The sequence below is a fragment of the Pteronotus mesoamericanus genome, unplaced genomic scaffold, assembly GCF_021234165.1.
Source record: "Pteronotus mesoamericanus isolate MK-2021 breed Mesoamerican mustached bat unplaced genomic scaffold, CSHL_Meso_final scaffold_85, whole genome shotgun sequence".
Lineage (NCBI taxonomy): Eukaryota > Metazoa > Chordata > Mammalia > Chiroptera > Mormoopidae > Pteronotus > Pteronotus mesoamericanus.
Genome location: NW_026555329.1, coordinates 6,056,142 through 6,078,942, shown reverse-complemented (window position 1 = coordinate 6,078,942; position 22,801 = coordinate 6,056,142). Strand labels below are relative to the sequence as shown.

At 39.1% G+C, this 22,801-nt stretch overlaps 1 protein-coding gene across 2 annotated transcripts in view; it reads left to right on the top strand.

Annotated features, from left to right (window-relative positions):
* Nucleotides 1–22,801, top strand: part of DNAH11 (dynein axonemal heavy chain 11) — a 251,134-nt gene that overhangs the window by 190,996 nt on the left and 37,337 nt on the right. For both annotated transcript variants that reach the window (XM_054564603.1, XM_054564601.1), the window contains exons 64-66: nt 3,661–3,896; nt 5,077–5,199; nt 17,942–18,146. In XM_054564603.1, coding sequence (XP_054420578.1) covers nt 3,661–3,896; nt 5,077–5,199; nt 17,942–18,146 — 564 coding nt within the window. The remainder of the gene's footprint in view (nt 1–3,660; nt 3,897–5,076; nt 5,200–17,941; nt 18,147–22,801) is intronic.

Below are 22,801 nucleotides of genomic sequence, written 5' to 3'. Positions count from 1 at the left end.
GCTCCCAGTTACACTCAGGTCAAAAGCCAGAAATCCTACAAGACCTTATAAAAACCCTATGTGATTTGGCCCTATTATCTCTTTACTTTACTTCCTATTATTCTTTTCCTCTCTGCTCTGCTCCCACTAGCCACCCTCTTTGAATATATCAGATTTCCCTCAGCCTCAGGCCCTTTGCACTAGCTGGTTCCTCTCTCCTGAAGAGTCTTCCCTCAAGACAGACACAGGTTTCACTCCCTTCCATCCATCAGGTCTTTGTTCAAATAACACCTTCAAAGCACCAAGTGTGGTTACAGCCTCCACCCCTCAGTGTCCCTCATCCCGCTCCACTCCTCTCACCATAACACTTACCACCTTCTAAGATGTTCTTTCATGCACTCATTGGTTTGGTTAACCTGTTTTCCCCTCCCCCAACTAGAAAGTAAGACCCACGGAAGCACGGATTTTGTGTTTTGTTCACTTCTCTTCCGTAGAATGGCTCCTGAAACATTGTGGGTGGCTAGTACCTCTCTTCATTGGGATATAATTCACATACCACATGTTTCACTCATTGGAAAGTCCTGTACACGGTTCAGTGGTGTTTAGTGTGTTCACAACAGAGTTGTGCAACCATTGTCACGCCCAATTCTAGAGCATTTGTGTCACCCCCCAAATAAAACTCATACTCATTAAGCTATCACGCCCCCATCACCACAACCTCTCCAGGCTTAAACACACAGTCATCTCTTTTATGTCTCTGTAGATTTGTCTCTTCTGAACACTTCATATGAATGAATTCATGCAACGTGTGAAATTTTATGACTTAAGTTCTTCCATGTAGCATGTTTTCAAGGTTCATCAGGATGTAGCCTGTACCAGTATTTCATTCCTTTTTGCCCGCATAATATTCTGTTATAAATCATGTGGGAGTGAACTTTTCCAACATTGGTGCTAGTTGAAGTTGAATCATTAGAGCTGGGGGCCGGGTGTTGGCAGCTTTTGAGAACTTCCATGTGTACCTAAGATGCAGGCTGGGGTTGAAAGCCGCAGCCCCAGGGGAAAGCTGGGTTTCGGTTAAGACAAACGGGTAGCGAGCGAGGGAGTTTGGTCCCAATAGGACTAGCATACTGCAGGGCACGTGGGAAGGGTTTTCAGGAAGTGCAACAGTAGGGGCATGAACTTGGAGGATGGCGTGGGGGAGAAATCGAGCAGCATGGTGGTAGCTGGAAAGGACAGGGCCATGAGCAGGCGTGATCTTGAAGATGCAAATGACACTATTATCCAAAATTGTTTCCGTCCAAGGAGAAGCACAGAGGGTAGTGACTGAAAAGGACCGGGGTGCTGGGTGTATGCAGCCTTGAGGGCCCAAATAAAATTATCTAAAATGATTTCCACCCAAAGTCATTGTCTGCCAGACAAATGGACAGAGACGTGGCCAAGTTCACGGTGGCATTTGTACTCAGCTCATTAAGCGGACCTAGCAGTTCATAGACAGATCCAACACGTGGAGTTATTATTGGTGTTAACCTTTCTGAGCCTCAGTGTCCATGTCTGAAAATAAATTTTAAAAAAAGAGATACTTTGTAGAACTGCTTGAGTTAAATGAGACAATTAAAAGACAACGAATGTATATGAATAAATTTTGTAAACACTTAACACATGATCAATATTGGTTGTTTGTTAACATCATAGTAGGAGAAACTGGGAGGCTTACCTCAGGAGCTTCCCTTTCTTCCTTTAGAACAGGCCACCGCATCAGCGTTCAGAAGATTTTGACCTGCATTTGGTGTGAGGATGAGTTCGGCTTTGCTCCTGGCAGGTGCCTCCAGCCTTCTCTTTCCTTCTAGCAAAAGCTTCTTTTCCAAAGAGGGGAGCTTCTTTCCTTTTCCCCCAGCAGCACGTTGTAGCAGCATCTTGACTGCTATGTAATGAAGAAATTAGATGGAGCCCTGCTGACTTGGTGAAGCTGACTTTGGACCTGAAGGGCTCCCTCTTCACACTGCTTTCTGAACTCATTTTCCTTTCTGTAGACTCTTTCAGGGAATTCTCAGAAGAAGAGTGGACTAAAAAGAAGGCACATGTGGATTAGGTTTATTTTCCTCAGCCTAAGCCCAGGAAAAACACTTAGGATAAAGTGATTCTTGTGACTGTCAAAAAAATACTTTGATGAAAAAAATTTATGTTGTCCTGCAACCACCTATTCAAATGTGACACTATGAATAAAATATCCTAAAGTTTGTTTTGAAACATTTAAATCTCAAAGTATTTCACAGTATTTATGATATTCTTTAATATGAGTTACTTGCTTTATTTCCCCTAGTAGGTTACACTGACGGTTAAAACGGGGGGGAAGGTTGGTGTTCTCTTTGATTCCCTGTACTCCACTCTGCAAACAGTAGATGCTCAAACAATACAAACTATTGAATTACAATATAGGACCTACATGTGTACCTTCTGTTACTCCTTTTAACTTCAGAAATTAAAGTGAATTCATGCTTCCAGTTGTTTCAAGTTGTTCTATTAAGTAGAAGGTAAGAAATTAAAGCCACATGGCCTCGGCTAATAGGAGGGTGCTCATTCTAAAAGATACCAGTTTGCTTGTGTCTCTAAGGTAACTGTATCAAGTCAGATACCAAGACTTGTTGTTCCTATCACTAGGAGATAGAGCTTATTTCTAAGATAACCGTGTAGTCAGAAACAGTAGGAATAGTGTGCTACTTTTCCTATATTGATACCAGATTGCATCACAGCTTTACTGTGGAAATTTTTCCAGCATTTTGTTTACTGAAGCTCCGTGGTCAACCAATAAATCAACTCCTCCTGCCACAACCGCCTGCCCTGCCTGCGCCAAGTAGGGCTCTTTCTATAATCTCTTACGGAGCCATGTTTCCATCAAGCCTTGGGACTAGCTCCTTTTTCACTTGCTCATTTTGGTGACTCCAGACAGTATTTTATATGTAGGAGGTGTTCAATAAATGTTTGGTGATGGATGACAAAACGAATAAATTGTTCCCCATGATCTTGTTTACTTTTGGTAAAGGCAGTCCATTTTTATAAAGAAGGACCCTGATTCTTCAAAATAGGTTTCTCTTTCAGTCTTTCTCTCTTTTAAAGGCCGCAGTGCCCCACTTTGCAATGTTGGTTTCCACGATCACAGTGTGGGCAGAGGAGAGGCAGTAATCTAAGTTACTGGATGCAACCGACAAACTGATGGAGTTCCAATGAGCTGAATATATTCCACTAACCCATCCCAGAAAGGGAAGTCATCTCTTTGTGATGTTGGCCTATAGTAAAAGATGAAAGGCCTGAGCAAGATACTGTGTTTTAGCATTGCTTATGTGGGGTGATTACTGCACTGGGCAAGTCATTTCTGTTGTCCGCCATACTTCTTGGTGTCTGAATTCACTCTTGCCTTGTTGGAGTAGCAGCAGATGTACTCGAAGTCAGATAGATGCAGCAGTGTACCAGATGTTGAATGCTGCCGTTGACAGAATCCTAAGATGTAAATACTGGGCTTATTGAATCGAACTGTATTTCATGATGAGAGTTTTATCTGGTTTCTGAGAGTCCACAGAGAATTTGCATGTCTTCTTTTGGCTTGGGTTTCTTTCCCTGTCTGTTGTCCTGAGTCTTCAGCTCTGCCACACTAACTGTTTATTGCATTTAACTCTGATTTTAAAGGTTTCAATCCCAATAACAGAAGGCTTGGACTTGATGGCCATGTTGACGGATGATGCTACCATTGCCACCTGGAATAACGAAGGACTGCCCAGTGACAGAATGTCAACTGAAAATGCCACTATCCTAACACACTGTGAGCGCTGGCCCCTGCTGATCGATCCACAGCAACAGGGAATTAAATGGATCAAGAACAAGTATGGACCTGATCTGAAAGTCACACATCTGGGCCAGAAAGGGTAGGTGAAGTCTGAAGGATTGGCTTTCTGGTTAGCTGTTGTGAAATGGGTCTGACTTAAGTTCTGACATTTGTTAGACCTCACTGCCACTTTGAAAATGTGACAATTTGGTGTTATCTGCCTGATCCTGTTTCACATAAAGTCGAAAAGCAAGTATGCTGGGCTGCATCTTACCTGAAGAGGAAATTAGATTGAAGGTGAGAGCTAATACTGCATTTGAGAGGAAAAACATGTCAATTTCCTAAGGCCAAGAATGGAAATGTGACGTGTAATCTTTCTCGAGAGCATTTGGCCTATCACGTGAACTGTCGGCTACATCTATCGGCTTAATGATATTTACAGTCGATTCCTAAATAGTTACTTTGCCTACAGTAGGACTTTAACATGGCTCTAAGTCCCAATACCAAATATTTGAAGATAATTTCATTATGTAGTCAAATATTACACGTCACTTTTGAGAACTAAATCTACTCTGAGATTTTCTGTCATTGGGTCCGATAATACTATCTGATAAGTGGAAAACTGTCTTGTATATAATCTGGGGCTCAGTTAATGTTGAGTAAATAATTTTAGACTTGCTAATATTTCATATGACCTCCTCCATTATCTCTTCACATGTAAAATGAAGTAAGGAATATCTGCAGTTGTGCAGATAAGTGTATTCCTTGCTCATCTGAATACTTGGAGAAAATTATTTTTGAAGAAGACAGGCTGTTTTTGAAGGGTGGGAATGAAGTAAAATGATAGTTCATCACTTCACATGACTGAACCTAAAGGTTTAAAAAATTGAAAATGTGATAAAACCACAAGGTATTTAATGTGATTTGAAATTTTTATCAGAAAAGGACTTAACTAATGAATTCAAACTTATGTCAGGAGAGTTTCATTTATTTCAGCCATGATTATTATCAAAAATAACTAATTTATACATGGATTTATTAGTTCAAACTATTGAATTTCACTTGGAAACTATAACTGAAATTTATCCCAAAATCTAATCCTTAATTTCTATGTAATCTAGTTAAGAAAGAATACTACTTTATAAAATAGTTTTCTCTAAGTTATAGTTTGTCCCATTTAAAATGGGACAGAGTCTTAAATATAATTTAATATATTTAAATAATTTCGAACATTCTTCTGGTGCTTAATTTTATTATCTCCATTCCAACGGAATTTTAAGGTTTTTGAATGCCATCGAAACTGCCCTGGCCTTTGGCGATGTCATCTTAATTGAAAACCTCGAGGAAACATTAGATCCAGTCCTTGATCCACTGCTTGGTAGGAACACAATTAAAAAAGGAAAGTAAGTATTCCTGAATTTTTAACCTATATTTTGTGTTTCATATGAGTTTGATCATCAGCTTCTATTTCTTAGCCTCTTAATCAGGCACAATCTCTTGGAATTTTCTTGGCAATATTTCTGAGTTTCCATTCCATGGAACCTGCATTCCAAGTTCAAAGCAACCTCAATATGATCTAGACTTTTAGACTATTTGTTTTCTGGGTTTAGATTCATGTTTCCCAATTCCCGATTTATAGACGAAGAATTGCATTGTCACAAATCTGAGAGCAGTTGCTCCTTTATTTATTTATACCAGTGCTTCTCTAACCTCAGTACTCTGTAAAACATCTTTTTGTATGTTGAACTGCGTGCATATCACTTGTATCCTTACTTCCTTAATATTTTTCTTTGAAACAATTTTAAGTCCACTCACTTTTTATTTTAAACTTTAGCCTCATCACAAGTAATAGCATCCTCAAAAGTATGGGTTTGCTGTGCTAGCTCTATTTTTTCTAATACACTCAAAATACAACCATTTTAAAAAATGAATTCATTCCTGGACCCCTAACATCCCTCCCCTACCCTGTCAGTAGTGGTGGACTGCCCGGAAGTAGGAATACCCCCCCACCCGGGACTTCTAAATGGCTGCCATTTCCCTCTGGGGTACCCCGCTCTCTAGGACATTCTCCTAGGGGCAGTGAAGGCATTTCCAGGGAGTCATCATGCCATTTTCTCTAAGCGTGGAAAAGGCCAGAGGCAGCGATTATGTCTCTAACCAAGCCTGCGTGGCCCCGGGGCGGGAGGGGCGCGGGCAGCGTCCCAAAGGCGCTCTGGGCCTCTTCACTCAAGAGACCAACATTCGCCAGGCTTGTCTCATTGGGTTTTCTTCACTCTCTCTTTCTTTCTTTACAGACATGTAATTTCAGAGCTCCCCCAACCCCCTTCTTCTTTGACACCTACTCTCTGCCTCAACGGAATCTGTCTCCTTTTTCATCACTAGATTGTTCCTGTCAATTTTAAGTGGAACTAGGCCTACTTAAAGGTGGCTAACTTGTATTTTTTAAATAGTCTCTAACCAATGAGTATAGTATATATTATACAATTCACCAAGTAAGTCCATTTACAGTGACTGACAACTTATAATTGTTTAATAAACCGGAATTTACCCAGACATACATTTAGAACAATCTAATAAGCCACTTAAAAAACTGAAACTCTAACATAAATATAATTGTAGCTGTGTCTGATGTTAAAAATATAGTGTAATATTTTGAATGTCACTAAAGTGAAATCCTTGTTATTAAGGTTCTGACTCTATTACGAAGACCTAAAATTTTTTGTCACTGAAATACATATTCTCTAGCTTTAACTTGGACTTCTGGTAATACAATTTTAAGTGTAACACATTTGGTGACAATCTCAATCTCTCTCTCTCTCTGTCTCTGAACATGTACAATCTGTTAGGCTTTACAGAGCCGATCATATCATTCTAGCATTTTTTGAAAAATTTCATTTATTTATTTTTAGAGAGGGGAATAGAGGGAGAAAGAGAGGGAGAGAAGCATTAATGTGTGGCTGCCTCTCATGTGTCCCCAACAGGGGACCTGGCCCACAACCCAGGCCTGTGCCCTGACCAGGAATTGAACTAGTGACCCTTTGGTTCACAGGCCGGCACACAATCCACTGAGCCACACCAGCCAGGACCATTCCAGCATTTTTAACAGGTCAAGAGAATTTAAAATAATACATAAGAAGATTAAACATCTTCTTTTTTGGTGTGTTTGTTGTATGCAGTTATTCCCTTAACAATCCTAGCTCCTAAACACTTATGTGTAAGAACAACGACTTGTATGAGGGTAAATTTTAGGTCTGTGTCTTTAGTTTTTCCTGCTTCCCTTTCCCATGCAGATGATTGTAGAGTATCTTTTCGCAGAGAACCTGAGTGCTAATGATGCCTTACATTTCTACCAGACGCTGAATAAGCCCCTTGGAACGCTGCAGTATGCTGGCCGCTGTACTGGGGGGCTGCCGATTCGAAGCAGGATGAGGCATAGACCCTGCTGCTAAAGAAGCTCTGTTTCCTTTGGGGAAAGACAAACCTGTAAACAATACAAGGAATCCAGGGCCACTGGTGAGATGAGAGAGATAGGCATGACAGGGAGTTGTCATTGCTATAGTGGAGACTTGGAAAGGCTTAATGGGGGTGGGGGGGGATTACATTTGAGTGCATTGACCTTTCATGTGAGTCTTGAAAGATGAGTGGGCATTTGTCAGATAGGCAAATGGGAGAAGAGAGTCCTAGAATGAGAGAACTAATACCAAACTGCAAAACAAGTAAAACAGCCCAATAGCTATTGGGAACTGCAAATAGGATCCAAATCAGTGAAGAGTCTTGGGTTGGGGAGGCAGAGAGGGAATTGTGGAGAGATGAGTGGACTGGGAGAGATGAGGCCAGAGAAGTCATCAGGGCGCAGAACACGGGCATCCTCGTGCATCGACGTATGGCCCGTAGGTTGGCCTTTTCCTGTAGGTTGATCATTTTTCCCCCGAACACACTCGAGGAGCCCTTTGCTTTCAGTAACATGAGATGCCAGCAGCAATGGCTTTTGACCAAAGAAACACACCTTCCTGGATAAGAGATGTGGAGACTCACTTTTTCACTTGAGAATCATGAATGTAAGTCAGTGGGAAGGCTAGTGAAGGCTCTTAAGCATGCTGCGAGCAATGTGTTCAAATTTATGTTTCTGGAAGGTCACACTGTTGGTGGTGTAGGGACATGGACCTTTTGCCAAAATCTAATTAGCAAACAGCTGCAGTAATTTGGTTGAGACACGATATGAGCCTGAACTAAGACAGTGACTGAAGAGATAAAGAGAGTAAATCAAAGAATTCTCAAGGGTAAAATGTCATCAGTTTGTAGTCATTAATTGGACATTGTTGTTGGTAGGAGAAAAGAAGGGTTCAAGGATAATTTCCAGTTTTCGGCCAGATTAAATGATGGTGTGATTTCTGGAGAGGTGTGATGTAGGAATAGGAATGCGTGTAGGGAAAGAGAATAATTTCACTTACTAGACATTCAAAGGTTGAGGTGCTGCTTTAACACCTAAGAAGCCATTTGACCTATGAGCTCATTAAGGGGACCTTGCTGACCATGCAGGTGGGGAACACCTAGAGAGAGGTAGCCAAGCCCTCATGATGGATGAGACCATCTACAGAGATGCTAGAACAGAGGGTGTGCTCACTTTACAGATGCGAAAAATGGGGACTGAAGGAGCTCAGTCAGTTTCCTTAGATGCCCTATGATTCTATGAAATTTAATATGTGGAAATTGAATCTCTTGACCAGCTTTTCCAAATAATTGGGTAGTACTATCTTTCTGTGGAAATCCTATGAATGCTACTTTGCCAAACCAACTTTTCTTACTCTTTCATTCCATTTTTCCCCCTAAACCGTGTTTATTTTCCCATCAATGTTTTGGAATCTGTGTTGTTTTCCTATCTCCACCTTACGTTATCGTGCAGGCCCTTCATTTCTTCACACTGACTGGAGCGACCTTTTTGCCTCCTTTCTCTGCTCACTCAACTCCAACAAGACAGTGGTTAACACACTCTTTTCCAACGTCATTCCTATCCTTAATCTGCTGTTTAAAGATGCTTTAAGAATTCTCTAGTGCCTGTTACAGGGAATTGAATTGAAGCTCTTCTATGAAGCCTACAAAAAGCTTTACCTCTTTGATGTAAAAGTTATGAAGCATAATATTATATTAGTAAAACTATTATGAAGCATAATAATAATAATAAACTGAACGACATGTACCCATCATTCAAATTATGAACCGAAAGATTCTCAATGTTCTTCAAGGCACCTTTGTGCTGCTCTCCTTCCCCATTCCTCCTCCTCTCCCAAAAGAAGTCAATATCCTATATTTTGTTATCACTCCATTATTTTATTTAAAATAGTTTCAGCATGCACATGCATTTTCCAAAAATAATGTATTGTTTATTTTTGTTTGATTTGGGGCTTTATAAAAATGTCACTGTAGTGGATAAAGTTTAAAGGGACTTGAATTTTTTACTCAATATTATGTTTTAAGACATACCTTCTCGCTTTTAGCTCTTATTCTTTCATTTTCATCGCTACATTTCATTACTATTCAAGGGTGAGGCTATTCCTTAATTTACTTAATGTTTTTGCTGAAGGACACTTAGGTTATTTTCAGATTTTTTGCTGTTAGAAACCATGCTGCTACGAACATTTACATTAATGTACTGAATATTCACATGCACATGTACAGTTGTATACAATAGAGAGGTTCTTCAGAGTTCATATTCTGGAGTAGCATAGTGGGTTGTAGGGTATGTACACAACCAGCTTTAAAAGATGATGCCAAATTGTTTTTCAACATGTGTGTGTGTAAATTTTCATGCTCCCAGCAGAGTTCAAGAGAGAGTGACAAAGTGTTTTAGAGAACTGAGTTAAGGTCTTTCACCCTTCTGCTGTTTTGTGTAAGACAGAAGAGTTCTGTGTTTAATACTATTGGCCACTTTTGTTCCAGGAGGAACTATTCCCACATCCTATTTTTTTCCATGTCTTATTTTTAAATAGAAAAAAAAGTTGAGGACACTCAATATTTTGTGAACAGTTTGTTTATAAAGCTTTAAAATGTACCTAGGAGTAAAGTTTTAGCGATCATATTTCAGTGGAGATATTTTAGTGATCATATTCTTTTCACCTGATGAGAAATATGTTTAAACAAAGCAAAGGCTCTCTTGTTCCTTCATGCAATTCTTTAAAAAGAGAGAAAGAAACTTTATAAAATATTCACACATATACAAACTAGAGGGTGATATGGAAAAATAAAAACAGATTGGTAGAAATAGGTATTATCTTTCTTGCTTTTAATGCAACAAATGAAAACTGAGAGAAACACTGGAAAAGAAAATTAACAGGAAAATGTTGATATGCTTTGTTTAATAATAGAGATAGAAACCCATTTGCCATCTTAAAACAGGAACAGAAAAATTTGATTTTACTTCCATCACATCCCAAACAAATCTACGTTTATAAATTTTCTAATAGGTCTTCCTGTTGTGATCTCCAACAATGAACATTTTGACTTGATTTTTTCTGTTTCCCTTTGTATTGTACAGACAAAACAGTCGTGAAAACAAGAAAAACAGGGGGAGACAAACCATAGGGATTGAAGCCAGTGTCTTCAGCCGAAGTGTCTTTATTACATCATAGTCCACAAATGCAAGTGGAATAACACTTTTATACTCCTGAGAGAAGTCTCATCCCTCGGAAAGTTTCCAGCTATTCATAGTGTTTTTGTTTATTTTAGTCCCGTTTGCTTGGGGATTTTAAAGAACTAATATTAGTTTATTTTTCCTAATAATGAGTGTCTGAGAAGATGCTTGCTTGTGATAGATATAGCATAGTCCAAAAGTTGAAGTTCATTAATAATTGGAATGTTGTGGAGTACGAAGTAATGAATACTAATTACTCCTTTCATGTCTGACAGCTCCCTGTGGACCAATACATCAGCCCAGACTTTAATTTGGTTCTAGTAATGGTTTCGTCAATAGCACATTAAATCTGTGTTTGAGAAGATATACAGTTGAACCTGACCCACATAGTAGATGCCGCTGTCATAAAATGGCCACAGGCTGACAACAGCTGGGTAATTACAAATAATTAAATCCACCGAACTCCAGACAATCCTAATTTTAAATAAAATATATCTTACAGTAGTAATCGACAGAAAATATATCTGGGAAGATTTATCAACACATACTTTTTCCAAAGCAAATTTACTGGCTTACATATTAGAGAAGTTGCTGATCTGTGAAGCATCTTCATAAAATTATATCTCTTTAATCTTTCAGATCCCCCCAAACATTATTGAAGTAATTTTTTAACTTTCATTTTAGCTGGAATACCCTAAGTACAAGATGTATTTTGAATGGAAAATGCATATATGTTTCTGAGCATACAAATATTTTTAAAGACATTTTATACTTTATTCTATATTTATTTTTATATAATTATTTTAGTAATAGTCTTTAAGTAGTATCCCCTAAATCTAACTAATAGAAGTATTAGCTATGTGACATCAATTTCTATTTTTATGGAAATAATAAAATGAAAGGGAGATAGTGTTTTACAGGTATCCATTTTATAGGTTTCCTGAAAGTTGTGCTGAGATGAATAGGGGGAAGTTTCTTAGTTAGCAAGTTTTCAATTTATTAAATACTATGTTGCTGCTTTTGACATTGATGCCACACGGTTGTATTATAGTTGATTATACATCTATTTGGATGAGGACTTGGGTGGGATTTAAGACAAAACCATGTTAAATTCAATCCCAAGCTGTAATCGAATGTGCTCTCTTGAGCTGAGAACTTCTGGGCTGAGGTAAACTATGGAGTTGCATAGTTTTCTCATGTCCCTGTGGGTAAGAGTGTTTTTATTTTCAAGTTAATGTATGCCTTCATAGAATAGAATTCACTATTCTGGGCTCTCCCAATTTCTAAATGGTAAAGAAAGTTTAATTGCATAAAAGACCTCCAACAACCCTTCTATTCCTAAGTTCAAGCAAGATTTCTTTTTAAGTTTAACACTCGGCGTCTACAGGTAGTGCATACATGCACTCACTGTCATCATGCTAATGCTGCTTGACTTTATGTGAAAGTAAATACCAAATAGAGTCACAGACTAAGAACCTTAGATTCTTTTTTCAAAAAAGCAATATTCTTTTTTCTTTTTTAAAAAGGTAAACAAATATCAATGGAAGCAGAATTTATTTTTCATGGTACATTATATTTAAATATGGATGCATTAAAATATATAATATGTATTTCTATACCTCAAAAGGGTAGTCATCTGCTATAATTTTCTTTATTAGCTTCCTTTTTTTTTTCTGTTCAGTGGTACCTGGACTCTTGCAACCTTAATCTTTTTAAAAAATTCTAATTGAAGTTAGCTTTTATCTTAGAAGGATGTGTTGGTTAGGTTGAGTGTATGAAGCAGCAAGACAATGAACTCATTTCTATTCAGAACTTTTCTTTCCTTCCTTCTCTTGAAAGTCTTGCCAGCTGTGCAGCTTTTAGCTGAAATGGGGTTGGACCAATTCAAGCATCCCCCTCCTGCCCAGGTTGCTAAGTAACACCTCCCTCCGCCTTGCTCTGCACCTGATCCTCTCCACTGCATTCCCAGCCTGAGCTGTTGGAGCTCACAAGTCTCTTCTAGGAGCTTTTAATTTGAAACAGCAGGGCATGCCGTAAGGCTTTTAGGTGTCCATTGAAAAGTTGTTTTTTCCCTTCTCCTAAGTGTTTTTCCCCTAAGTGTTTAGTATAGTGGGGCTATATTACTTATTAGTCTCAAAACCCACCTGCTATCTCTTTACCCTGACAAAACAGTTTGATGAGGCCTAGAGAATGGAATTCCTCGTACCTGGAGAGCTTGTTAGCTGTCTGAATGGCCCATCTTAGACACATTATCTTAGGAAATGTCTCTCCAAATGGCCTTGTGAGAAAGGTTTTACAAATCTCTTTTTAAAAAGAGTCCTACTGCAGCCCCTTCCTCATAAAAACTTTGATCTGCCACAGAAGCAAGTCCTTGTTCTAAATGAAAGATGCTGTTTTTCCAGGTTTAGTTTTTTGATGGCAATAAACAGTGACGGTGTTTGTTCAGGCACTTAGAATATCTGATCACTACAGAAATTTGTTTAGGTTTTTATGATCCAAGACTTAGGGCATGTTCAGAGTAGCTACACTAAGTCTTGAGAATAGTTCCAACAAAAGTAAGAGACGCTTCCTAAGCTTCCAGACATATATCTTAGTAATAAGAACTCTAGATGATAATCTCAATTTCAGATAGTCATCTTGGTAATAGTGGGACAATGCTGCCTTTGTCTACTCTCAGATATTCTGGCTTTCAGGTAAATCTGAAAATTGGAGGAGGTGTATCCCCATGTTTATCTGAGAAATGCTGTGAACGCTAGCCGAAAAATCATTTTCAAGTGTGTTTTTAATGTAATTTGCACATCAGTCCTTCACAAAAATAGTGACATTTCATGACTTGAAAAAATTAGGAATCTTTTCATCCCAGGACACCTTTTGGCTGGATTTGGAACAAACTTTTGAAGGAACTTTGAAATTCCCATTTTACCTGATTTTTATGCAAACTTGACATGTGGGAAACTGCACTTACAGTTAACCTGAGACAATGGTATTTTTTTGATACATTCATTCATTCAGCTAAGAAGTGAGGATTTTGGCACACTTAAAATATTGTATTTTCTTTTCCTGAAAGCTAGGAGATAGAAAACTTGGTGTAAATTGAGTGCTTTATTTTCATAATTTTATAAATAAAACCATTTCATGAAACTGTAGCTCTCGGATTAGGGCTAGGCATCTCAATAATCAGTGCTACTTCCCTTCATAAACGAAGACAGACCTCCTAACCAAAGATCAGCAGGACATGTTGTCTGAGATGTGTCTTTAAATTTTTTTCTCTGGTGGCCGTAAACTGTTATGAGTCGATCATATTCTCTAGGTACCCTCTTGTGATTGACAGTCAAACAGGTCAACAGAGGTTGGGGTTACAGGCTGTCACCATCAAACAGAGCAAATTAACCTACAGTCTGACACAGTGAAATGAACTTTATGCTGGGAGTCTAGAGACCCAGGTTCTAGTCCCCACTCTGCCACTAAGTGATGTAACCTTGGACAAGTCATAAACTCTTTAGGCTCACAAAAAGAATTAGCTGAATGATCACTAGGGGCTCTTCTTGCTTTGAAATTACAACTCTGCGAGGTGAAACAATGTTTTGACTCGCCCTATATCCTATCCAATTAAGCCATGGTGTTTGTACTGGGAAAAGACATTTTATTTCAGCCTGTGTTTGTATAATTAGTCTCTCACCTCCAAGCCAGCAATTCTCAGCCAATGAGAAGTGAGGGCAGGGGGAGCTCTCTCCCTTGAGATTCCTGCCCCCATGCTTGATTCTCACTGTGGTACAGAGTCAGGGCCCAGTCCTGTTCCTGGAGGGCATGGGGCTGGAAAATGGGTTAAGAACTACTCTGCTAAGAAAGTAGCCACACTTCGGAGTTTTATGCTGCTCTTCACACGCTGCTGTTGCTTCTCATTGAAGTTTAAGTTCAAGAGCTCATAGCTGCCTTCTGCGATCTAGAAGTCACGACCTCTAGATTTGTGTCTTTCACAGAAACAACAAAATGATTGTTTGCTTTCCCCACCCCTCTGGTTAACAGCGTTGTTGTTTGGATCCTTCAAACCATGAGAGAGCTCTAGTTGTCCATTTAATTTCCCAGATAGGAATATTAACCACAAATTAACCTAGTAGCAATGATAAAACCCACTGAGTCGTTATGCAGTTTTGCCTTTCATAGATTATAAACACCCCAGTTGAGGAAAATTTACTATCCCCCAGAAATCTAAGCCTACAAAATGATGTCTCAAAGCAAAATGTAAAGCCAATTTTATTAGGCAGACATCCTAATCTCTTCCATCAGCACAGCAGATTTTCACCAGTTAACTCTGTCTTCACAGAGAAAATCAGACCTGCCCCTTAAGCAGATAGATTTCTGGTTCTCAAACTGTGAATGCTTTAGAGTATATGTCACGTGCAAGGGGAATTTAGTGCCATGGAGTCACTTCTGAGCCACCTTATGAAGCATTGCTATAACTGAGATAGTTAAACATATATTTAATCAATTAAAAGCTTTTGTCACCTGCAGAACTGTCAGAACCTCATAATCCATGTTGGCCAGTCTCATGCCTTTTTTTTTTTTCTATGAAAGCCTAAAGAGGGGAAGCACAGTTATGCATAGTGGCTGATTGGAAAAATTGTAGTGTGGTGTTATTGGGAAACCACAGGGATTAGCAGCTATTGCTCTGAGAAGAGATTACACCAATACCACTACCTGCTGTGACCCACTAGAGTGGCCAATGGCAAACAGCCTGCCTCGATAAGACCTGTGAGCTAAGAATCATTCGTTGTTGTTGTCTATCTTTGATTTCGTTTTATTTATTTACTTATCTACCCTCACCCAACGACATTCTCATTGACTTTTTTAGAGCAAGTGGAAAGGAGGGAGAAACATTGATTGGTTGCTTCTTGTACATGTCCCAACCAGGGACCAAACCCACAACCCAGGCGTATGCCCTGACCAGGAATCAAACCAGTGACCTTTCTTTTTGGTTTATGGGATGATGCTCCAAACAACTGAGCCCACACCAGCCAGGGATGATTTCTTTTTCTGAAGAAAAAAAAAATTTTTTTTTTGTATTTTTAATTATAGTCGACATAACGATATATTAATTTCAATGTATAACAGTGATTAGACATTTACATAACTTATAAAAAGCTAACAGTGGTTTTAAGGGTTTGTCAGTAACAAAGAAGAGTATAAGGCAGAGATGTATGTGGCCCACAAAGCCTAAAATATTCTCTCTCTGGCCCTGTATAGAAACTGTTCTCCAGCCCCTGCTCAAGAGGGATTTCTCCCTGAGGCCTAAACATCAATGACTTTTAAAAATGTTATCTTTCTGGGGCTTGATTTCACACACACACACACACACACACACACACACACACACACACACACACACACATCCCCCCCATCCCCATCCCCCTCCACACAGATCTCAAGTAGTTTGAGATTTCTCCAATCCAGTAGCGTAGCCAGAGGGTCAGAGGCCCGTTTATCACCATGTGACACAAGAGACTTAATCTCAGAGCAAGACACAGTTATAAAACTTCCACCACTGGCAAACCAACATCCTGCCATGTTATTGCATTCTGGGCCTCTCTCCTCAAGTGGAAGTGATATTGTTGCAAATATTGTGAGATTTTAATAAAAGGAACATTGCCTGAATGCTACCTATTATACATCTTTCTTTTGAATCCATCCAATTTTTCAAAATTGATGAACTTAGTGAAATAACATCTCACATGTAAATCAGTGAGATAAGTAGTAAAATATTTTTGTCATGTATTTAAAAATATTATATTTAAATTAAAAATACAGACTTTGGATAACAGTCTATAATTATTAGGATGATATCTCTATAATTAAAATACACACTGAATAGGGAAGAATCCAGAATTTTTGTGAGTATTTAGGATAAAATAGGAGACTGAGAAGACACTCCTTGCTTCAGCCATGCCCCCGGGCTTCTTACAGGAATTTTCTCTCCTATGTAGTTCAGACCACTTTGAAAGAAGACTTTTGAGAAGTGCCAGTATTCATAATTTTCATGTGAGGCATGAATTTTAAAACTCCCTCTTTACTAGATCTTCCCCGCAGGTTCCTGGCAGGAAAAAGACCACAAAGTAGACTGGAATTTTTAAATAGAATTAACACAGTGACTCTTTACAGAAAGAATTTTCAGAGGGAAGGCAAAGGAACCCAGTAATTGTGTTCAGGCAACCAGGGATTTGCCACAGGAAGCCATTACTAGCTCTCCCCTGAAGGAGTTACTAGGTCCTGTGAGCACAGCTGTGGAAGGGGACCATCCCAGATGAGGAATATGGCCACAGCAGGACCCCGCCTTCACCAGACCACCATGCTGAGGCAGGGAAGAGCCACCTTGGCCTTTCTTCTGTACAGGGATCTCCTCAGTTCTTACTTTGGCCAAGGCCTTCCAGAACCCAGAGGGGAATGGAACTCAGGTTATTACATTTTAGAAGTTAGACCCCAGCATCTGAGAAAAAGAAGAATCATCCCCTCTCTCTGCCTGCCCACCCTCCTCAGGGAGAGGCTTCATCCATTCAGAGTTTTGCTTATAACTACAGCAGCCACTCCACCTCCCTTAACCAACACACAGAGCATGTGGCAAAACTGCAGGGTGTCATGGCAGTGGAGTGGAAATACAGCCGAGCTTCAAGGAAGGTGGGACCCGGAAGTCCAGAAAACCCGGAACATGCTATCTTTGCATTACTCCTCCACCTGAACACTGGTTGAGTTATTCTTCCTTCAGAAATCAGGAATGTCTTTCTCTCCTGCTTGGTTCACCAGGAGGACAGTGGCGTCCACACCAGCTTTCAGGTTCCAGTTCAAACTCTCCCTTCTCTCTGTCTCAAACCTAAATCCCAGGAAAGGGCACTCTGATTGGGGCAGTGGGGATGAAGTGCCCGCTCCTGGTGCCTATGGCCCGGGGAACCGGGATGCAAACCAGAAGCCTGGATGCAGAGAGCCCGCCCTGCGTGTGGGACAGAGCTGGGGGAACACCATCCATGCGTTCCACGCCGGAGGCTTCTAAAACTTCGTTTTTGAGCCAGTGCCAAAGAATTGGAAAGTAATTTTAAGTACATGTGCATTTTTAATCTATAAATTTTGAATATACACACACACACCTGTGCACAGATATAAAAACACGTACATAATAATTTTATCCTTAAAGAATAACAATGTTTAATAGAAGGTGAATCCCAGAGAGTAAAATAATAGAAGCTAACATTTGTTGTTTTAGGTCCTTTATAGGATTTATTATTTTTAATTGTTATGACGGCACTATTAGATATTACTATTACCATTTTACAATGAGGAAACTTAATTATATAGAGGTTTAGTGGATAATTCCTATTCTTTTTTTAGGGAAACTGAGAGCAGCTGAAAAATCCCGAATCACCTGGTCTTGTGACCCACATACGTTATCAGAATACAGGATTGGAATGAAACCTTAATACCAGTTTCAGTTCAGGGGAAGCTCCTGAATGTCTGTGTTCTGTCCCCTGTAGGTATATCAGGATTGGAGATAAAGAATGTGAGTTCAACCAGAGCTTCCGTCTTCTCCTTCACACAAAGCTGGCAAATCCGCACTATAAGCCAGAACTGCAAGCTCAGACAACCCTTCTTAATTTCACGGTCACAGAAGATGGTCTGGAAGCCCAGCTGTTGGCCGAGGTGGTCAGTATTGAAAGGCCAGATTTGGAGAAACTTAAGGTAAAAAATACAAAAATATTCCACCAACACTTATTCAGCACCTGCTTTGCACAAATTATAGTGCCAGACACACAAGTATTTGGTAGGATTCCTGCCCTCCAGGATCTTGCTATCTAAGGCACTTCTGATAAAGGAGGCAGTTAGGGTTGTGCCCCAGGTAGGAGACAGGCTGGCTCCAAGTCTAGACTGATGCAGCTGACAAGGACTAGCAAAGAGGAATGTGCCTTTGTAGGTCAGATGTTCATAGCCTATCCAGCCAGCGCAAAAGAACAAAAAAGAGGAGAAATGGAGTAAGGTTGGGGAACTTAAGGGACTTGTAGTTGGTTATGACTAACATTTAAAGGAAAAAAGTATGGCTTAAAGTTATTGACTAAGAAAAAATACTGAAAATAATTAAATTCCATGTTGAATACAGAAAACAAGAAAACAACAGAGTAAGGTTATCAACATAGGAAGAGGGCAGTGGTAGAGTTAAGTAATTGCGGCAGAGACTGTATGTCCTGAAAAGCCGAAAGCATTTACTCTCTGACCCTTCCTGGAGAGAGCCTGCCGCCCCTGGTATAAATCAGTGGTTCTCCAATGGCGTTCCTGGGACCGCAGCATCAGCGGCAGGTGGGCAAGTCTTTACATACAAATTCTCAGGCCACAGCTTAGATCCTCCTAAGTGAGATTTACCCAGCACCACACGTGGGTCTCACGCAGGCTCAGACTCCGTGTGAGACTGCTTTCCCTTGGATTTACTTCCGTACAGTCAACAAGCAGGGCAAAGGCAGCCCGAGGGCCCAGGCTGGGCGTGTGCGCGCACAGTTCCTGGGGTCTCCTCTCAGGTGTGCTCACCTTGAGAGGCACTGCAACGTGCCAGGACGGAGGGATCCATGGCCCAGGGTTCAGAGGGCCCTGGGTTTTCTGCCTTGCACCCCGCCTGGACAGGGGCCATGTCTCTGTTTGAGACACCATATGACCCTCTAAGAAAATAGTCTTGTCATGGTAACATACTCACACATTTTTTTCTTCTTTCCAAAAGCTTTGACAGCTTGGTTAATTAATGAATTTGTTTTTACTTTTGATAATGAAATTCTTCAGACATGTGAAATAGTTATAAATCCCAAATACTTATAAATTCCCATATGTGATCATTATCCAGCTTCAATAATAATGAACATTTTGTTTCTCACCCCTACTCCTGGTCTGAAGCAGTTTTTAAAAATAAATAAGTTATTTTATTTTGGAATACTTTTAAATTTATTTACATAAAAGTTACAAAGCTATTATAAAGTTCTTATATACTTGACTGGTTATAGTGTCTCCTAATGTTATCATTCTTTTTTGTAACATAAAAATAAAATTTATTTAAAATGCTATTCTCTTTCAATAAAACATATTTGATTAAGTAATCACATTTGTAGGCATAAAATTGTTCATAATATTCTTTTATTATCCTTTAATACTCATGGAATCAATAGTGATGGCCCCACTTTTATTTCTGACATTGGTAATTTGTACCTCCTCCCTTTTTTTTCTTTGGTTACCCTGGCTAAAGTGTTATAAATTTTATTGATCCGTAAGGAACCAAATTTTGGTTTCTTGGTTTTTTATTTTAAATTTCATTAACTTCAGTTATAATTTTTATTGCTTATTTTTATCTTTTTGCTTTAAGTTTATATTGTTCTTCTTTTTACTAGCTTCCTAAAGTGAATGCTTAGAAATTAAGTCTAGATCTTTCTCCTTTTCTAATATACAAGTATATCTACAATGCTATAAATTTCCCTCTAAGCACTGCTTTTGCTGTATAGTTTTTATAAGTTATATTTTGTTTTTATTTCAAAATATTTTTAACTTCTCTTGAAACTTCTTTTTTGACCCGTGTGTTATTTAGAAGTCTATGGTTTAATCTCCAAATATTCTGAGATTGTTCTTTTCAGATATATTTCTGTTATTGACTCCATATTTAATTTAATTGTGGTCTGAGAGCATACTTTGTATTTTATACTTTTAAACACTTTAAGGTGTGTTTTATGACCAGGAGTTTGGTCTATCTGTGACTGCTTATGTGAGCTTGAAAAAAAAAAATGTGTTCTGCTGTTATTGGTGAAGTAGTCTACAAATGTCAATAACACTGAGTTATTGATGGTATTGTTTGGTTCAACTCTATAGTTACTGATTTTCTGTCTTCCAGATCGGTTAATTGTGGGTATAGGAGTTTCAAGTTTTCCTGCAAAAACAGCAGATTTGTCTACTCCTTACATTTGTGTCATTTCCTTCCTCATGCATTTTGACATTCAGTTGTTGAAATACATGTTAAGGATTGTTAGATTTTCTTGGAGAATTAACCCCTTTATCATTACATAATGCCCCTCTTAGCTTCTGATAGTTTTCTTTGTTTTGATGCCTACTTTGTCTGAAATTAATAGAGCTACTCCAGCTTTGTTTTTATTTGTGTTTGCATGGTATGTCTTTCTCCATCCCTCTACCTTTAAAACACCTGTGTCTTTAAAGTAGATTTTTTTTGTAGACAATAGTCATGTCTTATTTTTTTATTTACCATGTCAGTCTGTGTTTTAATCACTGTATTTAGATAATCCACATTCAAAGAGATTACTGATATAGTTGGAATAATATCTGCCATATTTGTCATTGTCTTTTCAAAAGTATATATTTTTTAGAGAGGGGGAAGGGAGGGAGAAAGAAATGGAGAGAAATGTTGATCAGTTGCCTCTCCATAGGTACCCCCAGCCTTTCCCTTCATAGGACAATGCCCACCCAATTGAGCCACACAAGTTAGGGCTGTCATTGTTTTTTATTTACTGCATTTGTTCCTTGCCTTTTCTGTGTGTGTTTTTTTCCTTTCTCTGGTCATACAACACTAAGCATTTCATATGACTCCAGAACCTGTCCTCTCTTAGCAGATAAATTGCACTTCAAAAAAAAATTATTTCAGTGGTGTCTTTAACATTTACTGTATACATTTGCAGCTAATCTAAGTCCACTTTCAAGTACCTTTGTGTTGCCTCACGGGTAGTTCAGGTACCTTTCAACAGAGTCTTTTCATTTCCTCATTTTTTAGGTTGATGGGTTTTTTCATTTAGTATTTTAAATACTTTACTCTTGCTTACATTGTGTTGTGTAGCCCAAGGGGCAAAGAAAGGACCTGGAGCCAGAAAGTCCAATTAAAGGCTTTTATTCTAGGCGGGACACTGAGAGCAGCCCCAGGGGAAAGGGTAAGGGCCTTTAAGTTGTGTGCAGACCCCAGGGGAGGGTGAGTCACCCTGCACGTCTGCTCCAGGTGTCCTGGGCATCTGATCAGGGGCAGAGGATTCTGTAGAAAGCTCCAGGGAGAGGGGAGGGGGCAGTGAGAGTTCAACCGGTTTCCAGCAGGAGGCCTGCGGCTGTGCCTCAGTTGCTCCTGAAACAGAGAATCTCTTGGTCAGGTATTTAGCCCATGACTTAGACCTTCTTTGTTCCAGCATGTGGCTTAGGTCCCTGTCCCAGTACATTCTAAACCATTGTTTCCCAAGGGAAGTTCCATGTAATTCTTATTCTTTTCCTTCCATAGATGAGGGTCTTTTTCTGAAATCCTGTCGCTTCTTTCAAAAATTTTTTTTCTTCGTCGTTAATGTTCTGCAATTTAAATATGATATGCCTAGGTGTAGATTTTTTATTCATACTGCTTAGTATGCTGTGAGCTCCCTGGATTGGTGGTTTGGTGAATATCGTTAATTTTGGAAAATTCTTATTCATTATTACCTCCAATATTTGCTCTGTTTCTTTTCTCCTTTCAGGTGTTTTCATTATATGCATGTTATGTTTTTTGTCATTACCCCATAGTTTTTGGCTTTTTTCTTCTTCTTTTTTAATTCTTTTTCTCTTTTCGGCTTAAAAAGTTCCTTTTGACATATCTTCATGTCACTCACCGTGCCTGAGTTCAGCCTACCAATGAACCCATCAAAGGCATTCTACATTTATTATAGTGTTTTTTTTTTATTTCTAGCATTTCATTTGGATTTTTTCTTAGAACCATCTTCCCAACTTACAGTGCCCATGTGGTTCTACATGTTGTTCACTTTTTCCATTAGAGCCCTTAGCATATTAAGCGTAGTTATATTTAATTGCCAGTCTGATGATTTCAAAATCATCGCCCTACCTGAGTGTTGTTCTGCCATTTGTTCTCTCTTCAGACTGTGTTTTTTGCCTTTTCACAAGAGCCAGACCTGACATTGAATAATTTGAACTGAGGTCAGAGCTTTAGTGTGAGGTGTTATGATTATGTGGCCAGGAGTTAGGCTGTGTATAATATTTGCTATAGCTGTGGGTGTCATAGGCTTCAATTTCCTCTCATATCCTTGATTTTGTCTCCCCGTCTTTGAATTTCCCTAGAAGCACCTTCTTAAGTAGAGTCCATATTTTGCAGCTCTCTCAGTGTAAAGTGAGGTTTTTATACTAGAGTTTGTTGATGTGGTGGTAAGAAATTATCGATGGGAAGTATTCTATGATCTTATGGTTAAATCTCGGGGTTTTCTAGTATGACTAGTTGTTGGGTTTTGCCCTTCAAGAGAGCATCTTATCATTCATTTCTATCTCTCCTACAAGAGAAAGTCTAGAGGAGGCTGAATGATCTAATCACCCTTTCCCCAAATCAGATAAGGCCCCAGTAAAGC